Source organism: Prionailurus viverrinus, chromosome A2 (genome assembly GCF_022837055.1).
Source record: "Prionailurus viverrinus isolate Anna chromosome A2, UM_Priviv_1.0, whole genome shotgun sequence".
NCBI lineage: Eukaryota > Metazoa > Chordata > Mammalia > Carnivora > Felidae > Prionailurus > Prionailurus viverrinus.
The window spans coordinates 23,593,890-23,611,840 of NC_062562.1; the positions used below are offsets into that span (position 1 = coordinate 23,593,890).

A 17,951-nucleotide genomic window follows, 5' to 3' on the forward strand; every position below is an offset into this window, starting at 1 on the left:
CATACATGCACATTTTTGTCCCCCTACTAAAAGAACTCCGTATCTGGGAATTATGGAGTGGAGGCAAACTGCAATAGAACCAAAATCTATACTTGATGACTGCTGTGTTCCTACAAAAGCTTGCTCAGAGATATTCTGTCACCTGGGGTTCTCTGTTTCGTCAACTTCACTTCCTTCCTCAAGTAACAAAATGATTAGGGCATCGTGTCCATGCCTGCTGTCCAGACATGTGACCTGTTCACATGGCTTATGGAGGACACGAGATTTCTGAGACTCAGACCTCTGAAGGCAAGGCTGACAGATACGAGGTGCAAGCCTAGCTTCGCCAGGTTAAACATGGCTATGAAAGGAGCATACCCATTTCCATTGGCATCAAAACACAGTGCTGGTTGCCAAAGAGTCTATAAGAAAGAAATATTAAGTAATACTACGTGTCTGACATTGACATAAGTTTATTATTTCTTCCATGCCAACACACCCTAATCCAAAGCTTATGCTGTTCCAATCCAGACCTGCCCTAAAACAGCCAATTAGGCTGAATGTGGTCAAAACTCTGAGTCTTCAGTCCCAAAGACAATGTTTCATTGGCCCATTAGCTTCTGTATTATTTCCACATTTTGACTAGATTTCTGAATTGTGTGTATTACTTCTTTGGGGATTATCTGTCCTTTACATTGCGGGTATATAGAATTCCTGCCCCTTCACTATGTTGCCAGTGGTGTTATTTCCTCCCCAAATGTGTTGGTAAACACTCAGTGAAAAAAAATGTAAAACTGAAGAACCTCTCCCAATACACATGAAATACTTCCTAATCCATTATCTACATGGTTTAAATAAGTGGGATTATGATCACGTTGCCCAAAGAAGTCATAATATACAATTGGCTTTGCTCAAGAACTTCCAAACCAGTTCCAAACCTTTGAGTCTGGCTTATGGAGCAAAGTATAAAATTTCGCAAACTGTGCCCGTCAGCACATGTCTTTTGTCACTTATGCATTGAAAGTACCTTCCCAAAATCTTCATTCATAACATTAGTGCCATTTATTCCTCAAGAATAAGAGCACTTAGTCTCAACTCCTGGTAAAACAAGGAATTGTGATGCTCTTCCTTGATTGACAGCTGGTGTCATCATCATAAAACTTGAGGTCCATACGCTAATTCTTTTAATTTGCACTAACCATTGTATTCTACTTTTCCAAAGACAAAAAAACAAAAAACAAAACAAACAAACAAAAACAACCTTGCACCTATCTGGGTTGCCTACCTACCATAAGCTTCAGTGTCCTTCAGTTTCCTGGGTTAATAACTATACCTGCCTCAAAGGATTACGATCAAGAGTAAGTAAAGAGTGCACATAACGAGCATAGCAAAATATCCAGCATACAGTGTTCAAAATAAGTTCTATAAATGTTAGCTTTCATCATCATTCACTCCTGGGAATTTTAAAAAGTTTTCTTTTGAATCCTTAGTACCTACTCTAAGAACTGCCACTCTGTCTCTCTGTTAGTCCCATCTGCCCTCAATGGCCTCATTGATTCAAGGGTCCTTGGTCATGTCTTCCAAGATCTCTTCTAAACATCTGTGTCAATTAGTTGGCACTGCAAAGAGGAGATCAAAACACCTGGGCCTTGTCTGTAAAGATTCTGACAGAAATGAATTAATAATATAATCCATCAGATGACCAATACCTTGAGAGTGAGGATGGAAGCCACAGGGGATAGGGGTGGCTTCATGGGCATGTGACTTGTGTAACTGCACAGGTCCCCACACTCTGAAGGGCCCCAGACTTGGTTTTATGCTCATTCAGAAATTCTCTTTGAACAATTTTCATTCTGCACAAATTATGTAGGTGGCTGCAACTGGAGATTTTTTTTATCAGAATGGTATAAATTGTTTTATGTTTTAAAAGAACTACTCCAGCTTCTGTGTTAAGAAGAGCCTATAGGAAAGGTAAGGGTGAAAGCAGGAAAATCAGCTAGGATGCTGTTGATATAAACAAGGTGAGAGATGATAGTGGCAAATGACACCAGGAGGAGGGGCCAGTTAGAGTCCATTTGTCTGCAGCTGCAGCTGCAGTAGGGGTGTCCGGCAATATGCCTGTCTGCAGCAGTGTCCCAGCCAGCTGGCTTGTGCTGCCCACTGTCAGTTCCTGCCCAGTTTCCACGCTGGCTGCCTATTAATCTGACAGCCCTATGCCTTTCCAATATATTTTATTTTCTTAAAAGATCAGGTAGTCGTTTTCTCTTCTTGCCTGTTCTTTTCCAGGGGATGGTAGGGGACCCTATGTTCCCCAAACTGTACATAGTAACAAATGGGATTTTTTTTTAAAAATCAGGGTACATTCCCCAAATCTGGATCCCTACATGGAGAAAATGAGCTGCTGACAGTAAAACAGGAAAGAAGGGCCCTAGCTAGATCAAGCATCTTCTGTGTTAGCCCACTGTAGTCAGAACTTATTATATGTTCTCTGACAGATTGCAATTAAGTAATAGGTGTAAACATTACTCCCCCCACCAAATCCGTATGGGTTCAGTACGGTAAGAGCTACTAAAATTTATATAAATAAAAAATGCATCTAAAATACCTTCAAGACCCACAGAATACATTGTTCAACTCTTGGTAAGGAAAAAGAAAAAATTAACTTTTCAGACATTTTATTATTTTAGACATATATCTAAATTTGTACAATTATCCATATTTAAGCTGGAAACTATAAAAAGAATCATCTCTATTTATTTTTCAGGCAAACAGAAAATTCATCAGTCCATGCTAAGAATGGCATGACACAACCACCAGTAAGTTAAGTACCAGCATATTAAAAGTATATACTTCCTAACCTAAAACTCTAAAAAAAATAATTTCTTCTTTTCCATGTACTCAAAAATTTCTCTGAAATGACAAAACATGGATGATACCAATTCCCAGCCTGAATGGCTTATGTCAACTACTTACCTTCTTCTGAAGAACATTGATTTTTCTTTCCTTCACTTCTAACATATCTTTCATGTCTCGAATCTCTCCAGCCAGTGTCCCTTTCTCTTCTGTGAGGTCCTGCAGCTGTTTTGTTTTTTTATTGAGAAAAGACTCTTTCTCTTCCAGGCGTAATCTCAGTGCATCTACCTGAAGTCAGGAAAAAGAAAGAAGATTGTGGTTTTACACAGTGGTCATCAGTAACCATTAGGCCTGGGGAGGGAACAGGGCAGCAGTGCATCTTCTCAGCACAGCATGGTCAAACCATTGCTCATGGGCACCTCAATGCCATGCATTTTAACAGCCTGTATCCACCTCAAAGTCCTGTCATATGTGAATCTGAACTGTGACACTTTTTTTAATATAAGGTTTATATAAAATAAGGCATTATGAAATAGTAGTATGTCTCCCTGCTGTGAAACCATTAGCTAGAAAACAAAGCACATCACTATTCCATTGCACAGGGAAGGCACAACACTGCTTGTGCTCTGCAACATCCTCCAGGAATATGGAGAACATGATGAGCCATGCCACAGACGTCTGGAAAAAGACAAACATGTAGAGAAACACTCCTGAAGGAGAAAAATACAAGCTGCCAAGAGGAAGGAAATGCTACTGGAGGAAGGAAATGCTGTGGAGATGACCACTCTCCAGTGTTATGAAAGACTGCTTTCCAAATATGTAAGAAAAAAAAAAGGCATACAAAAAATACCTATTTCTACCTTAGCTCAAAAATTAGATTATTACAATTCCTGCTTTTCAAATGTCAGTAATAGACATAAGGAAACATAAACATTATTTTTAAACTTAACATTCCAATGACCATATGCAAAAAAGGTTCACATGGATAATGTGAGGTTTTGGGGTGATGGAAAAATTTAATCCTCACCCTCCATACCAGGCATTTGATAGACAGTAGTTACATCAAAAATCAAGTAGTGATGCAAGCACGTTATTTAGAGATATCAAAATAACCAGGCAAAAGGAGTTGAAAACAGGTTGTCTTGGGGAAGGAAAAATGGGGTAGGGGTCTGCTGTATCTGTTCACAAATCTTGTTGAGTAGTTTTTTATACTATACTACCAGCAAGTAAAATTTGGATGAAAAAAAACACAAAAATTAAGGGAAAATGAGGTGAGAATATCATAATAAGCCAAAATAAATAGTTTTGTAAATACTGTCAAGACAGAGAATCAAAAGGCAACTTGGAACACTGGAAAGAGGACACTTTGGTTTTAGGTTGGATTCTGCTTCTATCTAGCTATGAGAATCAGGACAAATAACTCTCACTCTCCCCTCCCCACCGAGCCCTCCAGCCTCAGTTTCCCCATCCATAAAACAAAGAGGTTGGAACCCCCTAAGTATCTGACATTTTATGATTTTAAAGGCAAGAATCAGTCTTAGGTAGATCAGGGAAGAAATGATGATATTAGAGATTTTAAAAAGTTATCAGAGTAGAATCTCCTTTTCTTACCCCTTTCCAAAACAGAAGCACCAAAGCTGTGTTTTTAAAGGTCAAAGGTGATGAGAGGTTGGTGAGTAGAGAGTTTCTCCAGTTTCTATCCCAGGGAGGTGGATGAAGCAGGGAGGTCTCCACAAGGGAAGGGGTGAAACAGTGCTTATAAAGCCCTGTTGGCAGAATGACCCTGACCACATTATGAGACAGGATGGACATTCTGTGACTGCACAGGGCAAAAACAGCAGATTCCTTAAATATTTGATAGTTGTGCTTCTTCTTACCTAGGGGCCATGGATATCTAGCAGCTGGGATGTGAGAGGGATACTCATGTCCTAGGGATCTTCCTTTGACTAAAAGAAAATTCATGCCAGTTGCACTAAAGCTTCAGCATCCCAGATTCTCAAGATTGTTTAAACATCCCAGATTGTTTAAAGTCATCTCTTAATTCCCTTGCCTTTGGAGATGTGTCAAGTAAGAAATTGCTGAGGCTGAGGTCAGAGAGGTTTTTTCCTGCTTTCTCCTCTAGGGTTTTGATGGTTTCCTGTTTCACATTCAGGTCCTTTATCCATTTTGAGTTTATTTTTGTGTATGGTGTAAGAAAGGGGAGGGTTGGTGATGGGTACTTAGGAGGGCACCTGTTGGGATGAGCACTGGGTGTTGTATGGAAACCAATTTGATAATACATTTCAAATTAAGAAAATAAAATATAAAGTCATCTCCATCTATCAACCCAAAATAACATCAATAGTTCTCTTTGGGTTTTCATCCTATCTGGAAAAAAAATGTGATTTTTACTTTATACATAAAAGATGGCATATGGTAGGTTCTTTGGAAATTGGCAGGACATGTTGAGCACTCCAGATTATAGTAGTGGCTATAAGGGGTTACATTCCATTGAAAAGATTTCCCACAGGCTGACTAGGATTCAGTGTGAATTTGAGAAGAAACTGTGGTCCTATGAGCCCTACATTCTAGCTATCAAACATGGATGGTCTGTATCTGGACTAGAGGAAATGTCTAACATTCAAAACTTTGACGTAAATAAATTACAATTTGGGAGGTAGTAACAGATGCTGGAAAGAGTTTAGAAAAAGAGACTCTGCACTGATGAATAATATGCTTAAAATTTACTGTGCCTTCCCACATGTGTGATCTATCAGTGCCCTGCCTCATCTTCCTGAACCTAGAAGAGACAAAACTCTGGCTGTAAGAATATCTCTCCTCCAAGAATAAAATAGAGAGCAAGGATGGCCATGGTCAGCACACTGCTCGCAAACATCCAAATTCTACATGGCAGGAGGGAGCCTGTGCCAGCTAAGGTCTTCTGTTGGGAAGTTTATTTTCCATACACCCAAATGCATTTATTTAGCTTCAAAGGAATTTGAATCACGACCTTCAATCACTCCAGTCTATCCTCATAGCTTTGCAGTCTCCTGGAATCAAGAAACAAGGTTTAAGAGTCTTTTTTTAAAACAAAACTTTGACCTGAACTGTATCCAATTCTCAACCAACATTAGCCCAGTTTGCAGTAAGCAAGTATGACATCATTTCTAAAATCAAATTTTAACTTCCAGATGGTACAAAACCACAAGCAGGCACAAAGGCCTCCTGATGCACAGAAGTTTAAATACAGGGACGATCAGGCAAGAAAGAATACAGTCTATCAAAAATTAGACTATGTACTTCCAAACTGGGTCCCCTTCACAAATATTCTGATTTCACTCAACAGTGTACATCATTTATAAAGGAATCAGAAAAGCCTTGAAGGTTAGATTATATTCCAACATCAGGTAGAGACATAAAAGTTAAAATGTTTGGGAATATGAAATACCTTTCTCTGCCTCTTCACTCAACACCAAATAATTTTCAGGGCCTTAACTCTCTCTCTTAAACTTTGGCAGTTGACTCAATAATAAAACTTGGCAAAGCAAAGAGCACCATCATTTCCCAGAAAAACAAAAGAAAATTAGAACTGTATGATACAGTCAATGCACAAAGACCCATAGGTTGAATTTCCAATTTTTACATATGACTTAACCGCATGGGAACTAGTCACCTAATGTTAAAACTAGGACAATCTTTTCATTTTAGGAGAATTACTCATTTCCTTCTGATCCAGTTGTATGAATATTTGTCTGTGTGTGTGTGTGTGTGTGTGTGTGTGTGTGTGTGTGTGTGTGTTTGTGTGTGTATGTTAAGAGCATGTAACATATGAAAATTTAACCTTTTATCTGGCAATATAAAGCATGAAACATTTGTTATCACTTCAGTTCCAGTTAATAACTTGAAAGAAAAGGACCATGGCAATAAAATTGGCAAAAATTGCCAAAATCGGAGTTAAATATTATTAATCTTGATGTCAGCACCCAGGAATTATAACCAGTTCCAATGGTGAGGTATGTTTCTATACATAAGCCTCCCGACCTTTCTGCTGTATTTTACATAGGTTTCAGAAACAGTTTCAATGTTGTGACAAAACACTAAGTGCTACTTGATGTGCCATAAATAATTTTTTAAAATCAAACGGTTCATTTCAATCTTAAAATGACTACAGCAACACTTGAGAAAATAAAAAAAAAAAAGAAAGAAAACCCTTGAGAGAGAAAAAGGGTCCACTTGAAAATTTTCACAGATTAAATACTACTTACTTGACAACACTTCAGGAATTGAATAAACATGCTATCACAAAGAAAAACTTTAAAAGAAAATGAAACTGGAACACTCACAAAACTCCCAATACGGTTTTATTTCACATTCAAAACTTCGTTTGTTTTTCCTGATAGTAGACTTGGATTAAGGGTATATTTGAATTTGATTCAACTTGCAATCATTCAAATGGGGGACAGTTTCAAAGTTGCAAGTATGCATAATGTACACAGCCTCCGAAGACACAAACACTAAAAATAACCTAAAGCTTGCTGTGGTAGTAAGTACTAGTTCTCACTCACAATCCAATTCTCCTGTCCTTCCTGAATACAGGGAAGGTCTCCCTTCCCAGCCCCTTGCAGGAATATGGGTCTGTGTGTTTTATTCATGAAATGTAAACAGGAGTGACATATGTCAGTTTCCATCCATGCCACCCCCACACTCTTTCCCTTCCTCAGAGATCTTGAAGGCTACATTTTCCAGATAGTGGAGTTACAAGATGGCAACCCCCCCATAAATCAGTATTCTCAGTTGACCACAAGAAGCAGGGTCACTCCCCATGTTCTGCTGCTCCAATTCTCGACCCTCAACATGGGTTGGACTTACAATATGATGTGTCGAACCACTCTGAAATTATTATAACTTCAACTGGTTTTGCTAGGGAATGGGCACCTTAAAACTAGAAAGGTTTGCTGGTCTTAGAGATTGCTATAAACCTAAAAGAAAAAGGACCAAAATTCTTCCCTCTACTCCTTCTATGTGTTGGACCTCAAAATCTCCTTTCCCCTATTCTCTCACCCCAAATCCAGAGAAGGGGAAAAAATGATGGAGAGCCAAGGACAGAGCTAAATGGAGCAAGTAGCAGAACCCTGGGGAGTGGACACTGAGGTCAAAGGTCAAGATCTTGGGAGCAGAAAGAAACAATGAAGAGGAAGAGCCCCCTTAAGCCCAGTGCCTTGAACTTCCATCTGTACAGACAAATGGCCCAAGTGGACAACTGTTTTGCAAAAGTCTCTGCACTGCAAATATATATGTTCAAGTAACTTACGGTAATGGCCATGGACTTACCCACAGGCCTTCCAAATGTCAGGAACACAACAAAGGTGTTAGAAGCAAAATGAGGATAATAACAATACCTCCTTCATCAAGTTATTTGAGGATTAAATTAAATAACATGTAATGCACTTAGCACAATGCCTGGCACCTAGAAACACTCAATAAATCTTTGCTATTGTTATTATATTTTACTATTCTGCTTTCTACAATTTCCAACCCAGTGATTTATATACTGTAGGAATGCAATAAAGGTTGCTAATCAGCAGCCCTAGGAAAAGTAGAGACTCAGCAAATAAGATTCTGTGCTCCAGCATGTACCAGGGTGTTACACTGTCTGTCATTTACTTTAAAATATTCCAGCATACACTGTACAATATGTGTATATGTGGAGGGGTCTATGGCTGGGTGGGTGGAGGGGTGTATTTCCCAACTGGGAATGAATTCTCCAGGGGTAGTTAATTAGCCTATGAAAGACTTTAATTAAAAGCTGACATGCCAGAGTCAGCTACCAAAAGTGCCGAGATATTCTTTATATTTGATGAACACCTGAAATTTGGTCAATTAACATAATTGATGTGAGGAGTGATTTTCCCTTGGAGATGTGAGTGGTGTTTGAGATGTGTGGATTGGTTAGAAATGCTGCCCAAGTACTCCTACTCTTCCAGGAACAAAATTTAAGATGGTGTGTCCAATGGAGAAATGATGTAAGTCATATCTGTAACTTTAAACTTTCTAGTAGCCATGTAAAAACAAGGAAAAATAAACAGATAAAATTACTTTTAATAATATGTTTAATTTGACCCACTATATCCAAAACATTATTTAAACTGTAATCAATACGAAAGACATTAATGAGGTATTATACATTCTTTTTTTTTTCTTTAAAATCCAACATCTATTTTACCCTTTCAGCATATCTCAATTAGGACTAGCCACATTTCAGGTGCTCAATAGCCACATACAGTTCATAGCCACCATATTGGACAGTGCAGGACTATGAATCTAGTAAGCCCAAAAGTTTCAACCCTTAGATTTCAATCTCTGTTGCATATAAATGCTTCAGGGAGGATTCTGGCCCAACAGCAAGCAAGGCTGGCTGAGCTCTGCCCAGAAAATATCATCACATTGACCTAGCTAGTATAAACCCCTTTTGGCCTCAAAAGGACAGAGAGCTAGAACTTGAAGGAGCACTCTCAGAAGCTGTGATGTACTACCAGAAGGCAAAGTCATGGGGTAGGAATCCTATAGCCTTCCTTTCTCTAACCATCAGAGGTTATTGATCTTTACCAAAGAGAACCACATAATGGTCAATGACCTAACTGGCTTGGTGATTCTATTGGCATAGTTTTTTGCAGTTTTGTTAAAAAGAATTCAGAATAATCATTTCTTTTTAAAAAATCTTTCACACTAATCCCTAATTATAGCAAAAGCCGCCTTTAAGAAAAAAAAAATGTCCTTCAGCAGCCACACTATCAAACACCAGCAATATAGATGAGGGTGTGTCCATCTCTTCTCCTATGCTTGGTCAGGTTATGCCCTTCTACTCTTGGATTTCCACAGCTATTTTTATTTCAGATTTCTTCTTTCTATAGGAGCTTTTTAAAAATCTACACTAACTAGAATTACTTATTCATTCATTTAACAAATATAGAGAAGTGATTTTTTGTCAGGCACTGTTCTATGTTAGAGATACAACCTTTTAACAAGACCATCAGGTCTGTGGCTTATTGAACCACATATTTGTGAAGTTGGGGGTAAGGTAGAGCAAACAAGTTATTACATCAATATAATTAGTAAACACAATTTTTAGGGTAAGTGGAAAGTAGTACAAATATAAAATCTAAAAGCTTATGTAAAATCTTTATAAAAAACTGGAATAACAAAAGGCTATTTTGTGGGTATTTGTGTTTATTGGTGAAAATGTTTATATGTGTATTTGTATGTATACAAAATAATAAAATTAATGATTTAATAAATATCAGCTATTATAAATCAAACCTGGGCAGGCAGTTTGGTATTCAGTAAAATGGTTTATTTAACCAATAGCTATGCTTTACTGTGCAATCTTGGAACACCGAATGGTCTTCACTGATCTTTAAATAAGTTGTGCTTTATACCTGTTCCACTACTTTCAAGATAATTTTGGATTTTAATAAATCTGGGTCTTTAAAAAAAAGCCTTGTGATACTAATAAGTTATGAACAGATGAGGTATTTTCTCTTTTAAAAACTTATTTTCCAGCTTTGTCCATTAAAAAGGTTTAGAAAAAGTGACTGCCTCCATAGCAATAAGCACTCACCCAAAATGCCTAGACTGTGGTCTCTAAAAACTATATCTCACTAAAAGAAATCAGTTTCATTGTAGAAATGATTAATTTTATATCTGTGGCAAGGAACATACAAAGTGAATATAGAATAGTTTATTGAATCAGAAAGCAAGAAAATTACTACAGATTAAATAGTCTTTTTATTGGCCAAGGATGGGACAATTGGATGATTGGTCGTATAAACAAACATCAGGGGGCAGGAGCAGAGTCTGGGGCTAGGTAGGGAGCTACACTAGTCAACCAATCAACCAGAGAGATAATAGCTGCCACAACGAGGATGGAGACGTAATGGAGAGGAAGACTGTGGCTGTGCTTGAGACATATTTTGAGATACAATCAAGAGGCAACTGGCAGAACTGAGGGTTTGCATGTAGAGGGATGAAAGGAAGGAAAGAATCCAAAATAACTCCTGGGCTACTGGCTGGAGCAACTCTTTAAATAATGCAATTACTGCATCTGCAGGGAAAGACTGGGAAGTCTCAGATTTGGGGGGCAGGAAATCAAGAGGCTGGGATTAGGTTCTACATAGTTTGAGATGCAAGGAAACATCTAAAGGTAAATGACTATATAACTTGGAAGACTCTGAGACAATAGAACATGACTTGTAGTCTAACGTACATATAGATGAGCGGTCCTGTACTTATGTCAACATTCCTCCGGAAAACACGTACTGTACATTTACAGATTAACTCCTACTTAGATGCAGCTGAGACCAAGTTAATAAACACTTACAAAGAGATGACATCTATATAGTTGAAAACCAAGGGAAAACCCTTTCCTAAAAAGATCTCTGGGTGGCTTTTTTTTCTGAGTTTTATTTATAAGGTCTCTCTTCTCCACACAGTCATGAGTATCAAGAGACTTGATCATTTCTATTATGCCCGTAAGTTCTTCAAGGCGACTAGCTAATGTCAATGATGTACTATTCTCCTATTGATCACTGCAGTCAGTAGATTAATACTCCCTGGGGGGAAAAAGGGGGTGGGGGGAGGCCTATATGATCCACTTCTGTGGGCTGGCTTTCCTTTAGCAACCAAAAGCTTATACATTTGACCAAGGAAAAAACCTAGATTGTATTTTAAGATATTTAGATAGCACAAAATGAAACAATAATGGTTGTATTATAAAGTGCTTCATATTTTAAACTATACCTTTCTCTTAAATTATAAGTATGTTCCCTTATACAATTTCAACTCAAAAAATAAAATTCAGGGATATTTAGTATTGCATAACCACATGCTGTGCTTATAAAAGTTAAGTTACAATCACCAGCTTGTTAATAACACAGTTGAGATTTTCAGGTTGTAAAGATGCATTTTGTCTTACCTACCTGTCAAAAAATTATACCCAAGACCTACATGCCACCTACTTGAAGAAAACAATGCTCAGTTAAGAGTGCTTCATATCACCTACATGGAAGAATTCATATCATATGTGGGTTAATAATCCAGCCAACTTTATAAAGCCTGTTTTCATACTTAAGTTTTTGGCTACTTCTTACACTAAAATTAGGTGGTTTTAAGTGACTAGTCCAAAGTTCAAAATTTAATGTTCAGTTCAGTTCCAGCAAATTTCTGAAAACACATGGGAATTGTAACTCATGTGTTAATACTTAAAGTTTTTGTTAATAAAACTTCCAACACTAACCTTACCTCATTGAACTTACCTCACTGGTTTTTATGCTCACTATAAAACTATAGCTGTCATAATATTTTTGAATTACTACAAAAGGAAGTAAGCCATTCCAAAGTCAATGTTATTTTGCAACATGATGATAGTTATAAATTCAAAATACTTAAAACCAATTTGCAAACCTATCAATCTTAGTAACTCCTAACATTTAAAAACCCCATCTTCAAAACATTTATTATTATCAAAAAAACAAGTTTAAGAAAATACCATGTATCATTCATATTGCATTTTCCCTTCAAGTGAGCACATTATATTTAAACATGAAGATGCATTTTAACATAAAATTTTAAAATATTGGTTCTATTTAGATATGCCATGAACTTTCTAAACTATCACTGAAGCCCAAAGAACTTAAATCACTAATAATTTAGTACCAAGATTTAAGCAATAATTTTTGTGATCTCAATTCAGTGTTTTTCAGTAAATCAAACTAAGTAATTTCCATCTGGATATGTTTAACATGTTTGTCAATAACTGACAAATTAAGAACTGTAGTCATTTTATTTAAAAGAGAATTAAATCCACATTTTAAAGTTTAAAGACTCAGACTCCAGGAGGATGGGCACTAGTGTTCAAGGATCCATGAATTTGCTACAAGAATTGTTTTATGTTGTCTTTTCTTTTCAATGATTATCTCAAAAGCTAAAATGAACTTATTCTGAATCATGTAAATAACTCCTTATACCCAAGAATTGTTAAGAGATTTCACTATCTGCCTTTGTGTTTACATTTAAGATTCCTCTGGGGTGAAGTGGAGAAAGCACAGAAGGGCTTCTTACTGCTCTTATATATTCCCTTCAAATCTTCACCATCAGACATCAAAGTGACCATGCAAACAAGAAGTTCATCAGAATTACAGAAACAACAATTGGCGAGGAAAGCAGGATATCACACAGTACACCACTATGCAGACCTCCTGAACTAGCATCTGAGTTATAGCAGTTGGCACCATATCTATATCAAGTATCAATTAATGTCCAGCAAACAATCCTTCTCTAGATAAAGTTAATAAATATCATTAGTTTAAATTTTATAGGCTTTGGCATCATATTTCCATTTAGTGTGTAATTTTGATTTGGCATCATAGTTCTGTAAGAGTTATAAGCATGCCTAGTCTTACCTTTGTGCCTAATTAAGTAGCATAAGTAACAATTATTACATTAAGAAATACTGAAAGTCTACAACATTCTTTTCATTTTTTTCTTTCAAAAGGAATTTCTTCCCAAATGTGAGACACACTGCTCTAAGTAAACAGTACTTGTTCTTTGAGATCCTCCTGGGTGTTGTGAAAATATTAAGTGGAGGGAGTAGTGGAAGTGTGTTCCAAGATCAAGCCAAATGGGGAAATGTAGCTAAGTTCTCCTGATTTTAGGCAGACATTAGCATACTAAAGTTCTGACATCCCATAACAAAGATCTTATACCTAACTCACCTTTTCCTACATCAATTTAGCCACAGAACCCATGTTTTTCTAAAACACATAATAATATCCTTCAGAAATGTTTTGGAAAAGGCACCTGGATTACTCAGTTGGTTGATTGTCTGACTTCAGCTCAGGTCATGATCTCATGGTTTGTGGGTTTGAGCCCCACATCCAGCTCTGTGCTGACAGCTTGAAGCCTGGAGCCTGCTTTAAATTCTGTGTCTCCCTCTCTCTCTCTGCCCTGCCCCCCTCACACATACACACACACACACACACACACACACACACACATACTCTCTCTCTCTCTCTCTCTCTCTCTCTCTCAAAAATAATAAACAAGCATTAAAAAAAAACAAATGTTTGTTCTTGAGTATGTTTCAGGCATCAAATTTTAAGGCATGGCATGGATATGAGGTGAAATGCAGACACACCACTGGATTAGATTCAGAAGGCACTGGTTCAGGGTCAACTAAATATTTTCAAGATGTGCTCTGTGACTCATACTGTTAGGTGATGCACCATAGTGTCTTATGCACTCCTCAGGGCTACCTGTGAGAGAGGTATTGTTTATAAGTAAAAACACTGAAGCTTTGAGGGCTTATAAGGCTAACTCAGTAGACTGCATTAAAGTCCCATCTTCTGGTTCAAGATCCACTCCACTAGTCTGCCTCCAGGTTCATTTGTGGCTCTGCGGGCACCTGGAGATGGGGCCTTTGGGGAGGTCACTTGCTTCTCAGAGACTCAGCTACCTCCTCTAGTACAATTTTGCTCGATAGCCTCTAAGGTCATCACCTACCTCAACTTTCATGATGTCTGAAAGCGAGTGATCCAGATATTAAAACATATTTATTAAAAAAAAGTTTTTAATGTTTATTTATTTTTGATAGAAGGAGAGCACAAGTGGGGGAGGGAAGACAGAGAGGGAGACATAGAATCCAACGTAGGCTCCAGGCTCTGAGCTGTCTGCACAGAGCCCAACGCAGGGCTTGAACTCATAAACCATGAGGATCATGACCTAAGCTGAAGTCAGATGCCTAACCAACTGAGCCACCCAGGCGCCTCTAAAACATATTTTAAAACTTGGGTAACTAAAAGAGTTTGGTATTGATGCAGAAAGAAAAGGAGGAAGTCACGTACTTATGGACTTACAAAATAGAGTCACATACTTATGGAAATTTAGTATATGATAAATGCAAGATTTAGATTCAATAGAGAAAATATGGATTATTTAATTAATGACTGAAAACTAATTATCCATTTACAAAAATAATAAAGGTAAAGCCTTACCTATCTCCTTATGACAAAAATAAATTCCTAATAAAGAATTATATGTAAAAAAAATTAAACCATGAAAATTCTACCAAAAAATATGGGGCTCTTCTTATTTCTGAAATACAGTAGTCCCCTCTGATATGCAGGGATATGTTCCAAGAAACCCAATGGATGCCTGAAACCATGGATAGTACCAAATTTTATATATACTATGTTTTTTCCCATCTCTCTCTCTCTCTCTCTCTCTCTCTCTCTCTATATATATATATATATATATATATGGGAAAAACATAGTATATATAAATATATATATATGGGAAAAGCATAGTATATATAAATATATGGGTATATATACATACATCATACCTACATACACATACATACCTATGATAAAGTTTAATTTATAAATTAGGCACAGTAAGAGATCAACAACTAATAATAAAATATAACAATTATAATATATAATAACACTTATGTCAATGTGGTCTTTCTCCTTCTCTCTCAAAATACCTTTTTCTATTATAATCACCCCCTCAGCTTATGATGACATGAGTTGATAAAATGCCTACATGGTAAGATGAAGTGAGGTGAATGATGCAGGCATTGTGACACAGCACTAAGCTACTATAGACTTTCTGATGTTGTATCAGAGGAGGATCATCTGCTTCCAAACAGCGGTTGACCCTAAGTAACTGAAACCATGAAAGCAAAACTGCAAATAAGCAGAGGGGTGGAGATGAGTATCTATAGAAGCACTTTCTAAGCAAGAGAAAAAGTTTGAATACCATAAAAGATAGACAAATAAGATTAAATACAAATTAAAATGTCTTCATGAAAAAAGGCAAAAGGCAAACTGTAGAAGATATCTGCAAAAGCCAAATGTAAAATGCAACATGGGTTCCAGTAGGTGTAATATGTTTCCTTGGGAATAACAGAAGCAATGTGTGCTTGTGTGTGCACAGAATATTTCTGAAAGAACACATGAGCAAATAAGTAAGAGTTTATTAAATGCCTACTACATGCTAAATTATAGAAGTGATAAAAACAAGGATTAAATTAAGATTAGTCAATTCTACTTGTAAGCTAACTATAGCATCCCACTGACTGCTATGGGGACCTCAGAATAAGGTGAGTCCAATCAGGTCCAGAGCTCCCAAAAAATCAACTGATCATTTGCCTTTCAAACTGACCTCTTATCATGGCAGAAATGCTGCAGTTAGAGGAACAGGCAAGGACAGTCTTTCCTGGAAGAATTATATATGGTGGTACATATTATAATTGCTATGACTATCTGTGTGTGTGTGTATACATACATACATACATATATATATGTATGTATACACATGTATATATGTATATGTATGTATGTATACATATACATATGTATATATGTGTGTGTGTGTGTGTATATATATATATACACACACACACATATATACATATATACACATATATATATATATACACATTGTTGGAGGGCAAGTTAAATAGTTACACACTGAGGCTCTTAAACTAGACTCCTCAAATTCAAATCTTAACCTTCCACTTATTCACCATAACTTAGAGAAAGACACAATCCCCCAAAACTTAAGTTTCCCAGTCCATAAAGTGAGGATAATAATAGTACTGTTCTTTTTAAATTTTTTCTTAATGTTGATTTATTTTTGAGAGAGAGAGTGCAAGGGGAGAAGGGCAGAGAGAGAGGAGACACAGAATCTGAAGCAGGATCCAGGCTCCGAGCTGTTGGCACAGAGCCTGATGCGGGGCTCGAACCCATCAGCTATGAGATCATGACCTGAGCCAATGTCACATGCTTAACTGACTGAGCCCCCCAGATGCCTGGATAATAGTGCTGTTCTATAAGGTTTCACTGAACCATGACCTACAGGGTCATGCACTAAGAAATAAATGGAGACAATCAATGAAGAGTAGCTGCTGTTTAACAGTGAATGGTAATAATTTATGATTACTAATAATCCATATATGATTAATAAATTTAGTCACTGGAGTGCTGTATGCTAATATTCTAGCATCTATCATTAAAAGTTAATCATACTGACAAGAACTATGGGAACATTAGTTAACACACCTATGTAGTTTCATGTGACCATCTAGCACTTTGGGACAGGTAGAGATGCTACCCTCCATTTTATAAGGCTTAAAGCCACACAGCTTGCAATGGCAAACCTGAGACTTGAGCCCACCCATGTCTATCAGACTCCAAAGGGCCTGCTCTGAAACTCATGCTCAGAATGAGGAAAGCTGTAAATATGTGAACAGTATGAATGGCAACCATGGGAATGAAGAGGAATATAGCATGAAGCCAAAAAAAAAAAACAAAAGAAAAAAAGGTCATTGGTAAAATTATAGTATGTATTTTATCCTTTCTGATATATTGGTATTGGTAGGTATTGTTTATAGTTGAAAACACTGAGGCCTGAGGGGTCTCCAGGCTAACATGGTAGAACTACAATTTATAGATATATTTGTTATATACTTATATACTTTATATAATATATGCTTATATAAAGTATGTTTATGTATCATATATTATATTATATATAGTATGTAATTATATATTAATTATATATAATATACCTTTACATGTAAATAATGATATAATATAAAATTAAAATATATTATTTTGGGTGCCTGGGTGGCTTCAACAGCGAAGCAACCGACTCTTGATTTTGGCTCAGGTCATGATCTCACAGTTGGTGGGATCAAGCCCCACATTGGGCTCTGCGCCACCGATAGCATAGAGCCTGCCTGGTATTCTCTCTTTCCTCTCTCTCTGCACCTCTCCCCATGTACTTGGCTCTCTCTGTGTCAAAAATTAGTAAATAACTATTTAAAATAAAATAAAATAAAATAAAATAACATAAAATAACATAAAATAACATAAAATAACATAAAATAACAAAAAATAAAATAACAAAAAATAAAATAAAATAAAATAAAATATATTATTTGCTGCCATATATTATATGCCATATAGGATATAATATATGGCAGCAAATAATAGTTCTATTCTCCATCCAGGTCTAAAATGCCCTGAACATTGCAGCATGTCCCAGAGAGATGGCATTCACTGACAGACAACTGTGG

At 36.8% G+C, this 17,951-nt stretch overlaps 1 protein-coding gene across 1 annotated transcript in view; it reads right to left on the bottom strand.

Moving 5' to 3' along the window:
• ERC2 (ELKS/RAB6-interacting/CAST family member 2) overlaps positions 1-17,951 on the bottom strand; it is an 887,162-nt gene that overhangs the window by 535,803 nt on the left and 333,408 nt on the right. Inside the window, exon 6 of the mRNA XM_047850845.1 lies at positions 2,953-3,120. Within this exon, the coding sequence (XP_047706801.1) occupies positions 2,953-3,120 (168 nt within the window). The remainder of the gene's footprint in view (positions 1-2,952; positions 3,121-17,951) is intronic.